This window comes from Myotis daubentonii, chromosome 13 (genome assembly GCF_963259705.1).
Source record: "Myotis daubentonii chromosome 13, mMyoDau2.1, whole genome shotgun sequence".
Classification (NCBI taxonomy): Eukaryota; Metazoa; Chordata; class Mammalia; order Chiroptera; family Vespertilionidae; genus Myotis; species Myotis daubentonii.
The window spans coordinates 34,875,276-34,881,076 of record NC_081852.1 but is presented as its reverse complement, the minus strand read 5'-3'; the positions used below and the strand labels follow the sequence as shown (position 1 = coordinate 34,881,076).

Sequence of the window (5,801 nt, the reverse complement as noted above, 5' to 3'; positions counted from 1 at the left end):
TCTTATGTCTTTACCCTATACTACCTCCCCATCTATATAAACTTCAAGTCAACTGACAGTAGGGCCATATCTGCCCAAAGGAGACCTGGTTCATTGCCGATTGTCAATAAAAGGCATATTGACTTGTTTCTTAGGCTCATTTTTTAAAAGCTTATATAAACAACCTCCCCCACTTTGTATCAAATTTTCAATTTGTTCCAAAAGTTTCTATAGTGGTAGCCAAAAACTAGATCATGGTACAGGTTGATAGTAAAACCTAAAGAAATATGTGCAACTTAATCCATGTTAACATTTCAAGTGGAGTTATCAATAATAAGCCAAAGGAAATTCCACAGGATAGATGGAACTTGGGATGGGAAGGTATCAATGTAATTAGGGGTGTTACTAAAGAGTTGTTTAGAAGATGTTCTTAATATGACCTCTGAAACCCAATAAATTAGAACACAGACCATTACAAACTTCTTTTTTTATTTTTATTTTATTTTTTTTAAAAAAGTACTCCTGACTTTCTTAACTTTAGGATTTTTCTACTTGAAGATTATCACTGGCTATACTTGGTCATAGTTCCAGTCATAGCTATAATAAGTCAGTGTGTAATTATAAAGACCCTTGAGTTCAGTGAGTACAAAATAAATATACACAACAGTGATTATTCAATCATCTTTTTTCTTTCCTGAACTCGCATAGCAGTTGTCCATTCTCTGACACATCAACCTGTTTTAAAAAAAAGAATTGTGTACATTTCCTAGCTTATCCTTACTGTAATTAGAATAGTCTACTCAACATTTGTATTCACTGTGTCCCTCCCCCCAAAGGGCAATAACCTAAGAGTTGCCCAATGCCAGGGATAAAGCCTAGTCCTACCTTTCAGATTGTTGCCCCCCCCCCCCGCCCGCTTTTCCATTTTAAACAAGTTTATTTAAACAGCAAGAAGCTTGACTTGAAGGAAAAAACTACCTAGGACTCATTTCTTTTAGAGTAACTTATCCTTAAAGACAGATTGCCCTACATGTAACAGCTACGTGCAAAAAAAGTTATAAAACTGTTCTTGGTTTTACAAGGATAAATGAAAAAGATTAAAATTCTCCAATTGGACAAGGTGTGCAAGGATTTTTATATTGTGTTGTTGTTGTCAAACAGTGAGAGCAAATAACTTACTGGAAAATAAAGATAAGAGCTGAATGAACATACGACTAATGAAGAAATTTATTTTGTTTAAAAAAGAAATTATTTCCTATTTATAAGCAGGACAGCATTCTTACACACCCTACTTTATTATTTTTATATACTGGTTTAAATCACATGAAATTCACTTTCGGCTTCCCTTTTCCTGAAGCCAGTCCCTTATCTCCCTGGAGGGGGTAATTCCTTGTCCAGGAAAGGTCTGAATTGGGATCAAACAGGCGTTCTCAAGCTTTGCGATATGAAATACTAATGAGAAAGTCAGGTGCTAAGCCTTAGGGTTTCTTATCTCCCGGCACTAACCCGCCACTGAGAAGGGAGAACCCGCGAGTGAGGACTGGCCGGCCGCTGGACCCTGTCCGCCTTTGCTCCGGCCACTTTGATCTCGCCCGTCTGCCTAATCAAGTTCATCTACTGCCCGGACTGCTCAGATTCAAAGAACTACATTAAACAGTTGATTATCAGATGGTCATTTCCCTCTCCCCTCCACCCATGATCTAATTTCCAAATGCTAGTCTCTCGCCTCCCTCTCTAAACTTCCCATCAAAAGAGAATTAGTTCTTCTTCCTTTTAACCCTCATTTGATGTGCAAATTTCCTTCTATTTGCACATTTTTTTTTTCTCCCTTGGGAGAAAGGAAGGGGGTGGGGGGGAGGAATTCAATGAACTGAAAGCCAAGGACCTCGCCCCAAATCGGCAAACCGTGACTCTAAAGGGTTAATGAGCAACTCGCCTTGGCCACCTGGCCCTTCTGGCTGCGAGGCTTTGATAGAGACTTTGAGTGACTGATCGGGTTGTATTTAATACTGAATATCATCTATGCGCACAGTAAGCCAGTCCTGGCGTAAGGGGGAGAGGAGCAAAGTGCTTTTGCAGAGAGCATCACACTTCCGTTCTGACCAGCATTTCAGATGCCGATGTCCCAACTGGAAGTCTAAGGCAAGGCCAGGGCCCCCGCGCCCCCAAGCTCCTCCTCCCCCGCAGTTATTAAAGCCGCGCGCTCCAATGCTCCCCGAGTACAGTCACCCCCAAGGTGAACTGGTCCAGGGGAACGCCTGTGCCCGGGAGGGGCGGGGTGAAGAGTGTCAAAGGCCCCCCTGCATGTACACAAACACACCCCTCGCAGCCCCTCCCAGGGCTTTGAAATCCCATCCCAGCTTTGTTGTCTCTCCCGGAGGGGCCGGAATGCGCGGAGCCCGCGGTATAAAGGCAGCCGCGGTGGCGGTGGCGGCGCAGAGCTCCGTGCGCCCCGCAGCCTGGACTGTGGGACCGCTGGAGGCTCCGGGGACCCGGACTTGCAGCCACACCAGCAGCGCGGCTTCCTGGGGACCCGGCTTGCCAAGTGACATCCCTCCCTTCTCTTTCTTCCCTTCCCTTGAGTTCTGAGATGAAGGCCCTGGGCGCCGTGGGGGCCGCGCAGGTCTGGGTCGCCCTGGTAGCAGCGGCTCTCTGCGGCCACCACCCTCTGCTCGGAGTGGGCGCCACCTTGAACTCGGTTCTCAATTCCAACGCCATCAAGAACCTGCCCCCACCGCTGGGCGGCGCTTCTGGTCACCCGGGCTCAGCCGTCAGCGTGGCTCCCGGGATTCTGTACGATGGAGCGAACAAGTACCAGACCATCGACAACTACCAGGTGAGGAGGGCTTGGGGATCTGGGAACGCCGTGACCCTGGGGAGGTGGCGTCTGGGAAGCAGGGTGTAGAACGGGGCCGAGTGAGTGCCGTTCGGGGAGCATTTGGAAACTGCGTTCGGGACAGTGGGCGGTGGTGACTTTTGGAGAGGTGGGCGGAGAAGGGCTGTGATGCGTGTGCAGGTTCAGGCGTGCGGGCACCTGGATGCCCGGTGCCTCATCCTCTCCCGGCCCCCTTCCCGCAGCCCTACCCGTGCGCGGAGGACGAGGAGTGCGGCTCGGATGAGTACTGCGCGAGCCCCGCCCGCGGAGGGGGCCCGGGGGCGCAGATCTGCCTGGCCTGCAGGAAGCGCCGCAAACGCTGCATGCGCCACGCCATGTGCTGCCCCGGCAATTACTGCAAAAACGGTGAGTTCCCTAGCTCCCTCTGGACTCCTCTGCTCACCTGCGGTTGGGAGGACACATTCTCTGCTCTGAGCAGGCTGCCGTGCCGCGGACGAGTGGCTATTCAGATTGCAAGGTTCCCCTGAACCCGCTGCCTTGCCAGGGTTAGTCTCAGAGGACAGAATGTTACAGGGGTCTAGGAGCTCTTTATTTTTCTCCGGGCTCCCTCAATGAGTTAACACGACTGCTTATCTGGGAGTGGACCCCCTCCCTAAACACAGGTCTGGGACTGCCTTGCTATCCATCCAGAAAGAAGACGACGGGGCGGGCGGTTGGCTGATCCGAGGATACCCAGGGAAGCACCCCTGCTGTTTACCTGGCCTGTTCCTTTCTCTTACAGTGCCTCTCGGGGCTCTACCAGTCTGGCTTCTCCTTCGTGATCCCTGTTGAGACTGGTGTCAGCCACAAGACTCCGATTTATCTGTGCTGGCCTTTCTTAAGGGAGCTCTTGCTATCCTCCACCCTGGCTTCTCTTCCCTACCGCCTTGCCTCCACTTCCTGCTACCTTAAATAAGTACTCCTCCCCGCAACCACAGATCCACTAAAATTCAATGTCTCAAAGAGGAAGTAGACTCAGACAGCCAGAGGAGACTCCAGAAATAAACTTAAGGGTGGCGATCCTCCCGAGGACCCAGTAATACTTCAGGATGAACTAACTAGATCTCTGTAATATAGAAATTACACAGTAAAGGAACTGGTGGGTGACATTGCATTCTTCCACGGAGCTGGTATTGCGTTTGCTTAACTTAGTCTGGCAGTACTCACAGGGCAGGGAGGTTATTTTTAAAAGCATTTTTTTTAAGTGACTGATTTTCTTTTTCTTGCCCCATGGGTGATATTAAAATGGGCAGAAATCTCACTGTCACTACCCCAGTGGGTAGGAAAGTATCTCAAATGGCTATACCGGGGACGTTGCCTATGACTGCAACAGTGTACGCATTGATGCTTCTGTCCATCTGAGCAGTTTTGCACTAACACTAGGGAGGAAGTTGGGCTTGTGTTTAAAATCATGCCACTTCAGTGAGGTACCCCGAGTTGGTGCAGGCATGACGGACTGCCCCGGTCACAGCTGTAAGTGGTCACACATTACAGCGCGGGAGTTAACCACTATCCCCTGCTTCCTCAGGAATATGCATGCCGTCCGATCACAATCATTTCCAACGAGGGGAAATCGAGGAAACCATTATTGAAAGCTTTGGTAATGATCACAGCACCCTGGATGGGTACTCCAGAAGAACTACACTGTCCTCAAAAATGTATCATGCTAAAGGTAGGTTCCGGGACCTTCAGACTCATTCCCGGTTGTCAGCACATCAGATGTGTCTTTTGCATCATCTTGATGCAATAATGCAGCGTGAGCAGCGAGCATGTATTTTCCTTATTGTCTCTTCTCTCCTAGGACTAGAAGGGTCTGTCTGTCTCCGATCATCAGATTGTGCTACAGGGTTGTGCTGTGCTAGACACTTCTGGTCCAAGATCTGTAAACCTGTCCTCAAAGAAGGTCAAGTGTGCACTAAGCACAGGAGAAAAGGCTCCCATGGGCTGGAGATATTCCAGCGCTGTTACTGCGGAGAAGGTCTGTCTTGCCGGATACAGAAAGATCACCATCAAGCCAATAATTCTTCTAGGCTTCACACCTGTCAGAGACACTAAGCCAGCTACCCAAATACAGTGGACTCCTTTATATAATATATGCTGTGAGAGCCTTTTGTGACTTTTGCCAGCTCAGTCCTTAAGGATGTACAAAGTCTGTGGTTACAGTTAAGCATTCCAGTAATACCTTCTGAAAAGCGGAGTGTTAAGAGCTTTGTTTCTTTATGGAACTCTCCTGTCATTGGTTGCAGTAAATTACTGTGTTGTAAATTCTCAGTGTGGCACTTACCCTGTAAATGCAACAAAACTTTTTAATTATTTTTCCTACAGGTGCTGCATTGTCTATTGATCATCTTGTTATGTAAATTTTTGTACACATTGATTGTTATCTCGACTCTGATTAATGTTCTATATTAGATTGTAATAAATAAGTTTAGCCTCGAATTCCTAAATGCATAACCCTTTTAATTCTAGAGTCTAGAATGCAAGGAACTCTTTGAAGGACAAATGATAGGTATCTAAAATTTATCATGAAAATACTAGCTTATTTTCTGAAATGTACTATCTCGGTGCTTAGATTACATATATATATTTCTAGGCTGCGGTAGTCCTTGAAATAAAATTTTACATTTAATACCATGAAATGTTACAAGTATAGATACATTTTGGCATTGTGACCTTAGAAGTGTGTGTGTGTTCTGCAGGGACAGAAATGTGACATATTTAAAGATAATCAGAGAAAGATATTGTCTAAATGTAGGGCAATATTGATCAATTCTTGAGTAATTTTAAAGAAAAAATATATTCTTCATTGACAAGCTCAAATGACCATGGTGTCCAAGACTTGCATTACTACTTTAAAAAACGGTTTCCAATAAATTAATATCTACCCAAATGGTTAATAACTATTGAGCAACAAAGGAAGTTTGCAACAAAAGTCATACCAGAGCAA

The 5,801-nt window shown here is 46.6% G+C and overlaps 1 protein-coding gene across 1 annotated transcript; it reads left to right on the top strand.

Annotated features, from left to right (window-relative positions):
• Positions 1-2,246: 2,246 nt before the first annotated feature.
• On the top strand, positions 2,247-5,493 carry DKK1 (dickkopf WNT signaling pathway inhibitor 1). Its single transcript, XM_059662696.1, has 4 exons — positions 2,247-2,815; positions 3,058-3,220; positions 4,383-4,526; positions 4,656-5,493. The coding sequence occupies exons 1-4, from the start codon at positions 2,570-2,572 to the stop codon at positions 4,907-4,909; spliced, it is 807 nt and encodes a 268-aa protein (XP_059518679.1). The 5' UTR covers positions 2,247-2,569; the 3' UTR covers positions 4,910-5,493.
• Positions 5,494-5,801: the final 308 nt, after the last annotated feature.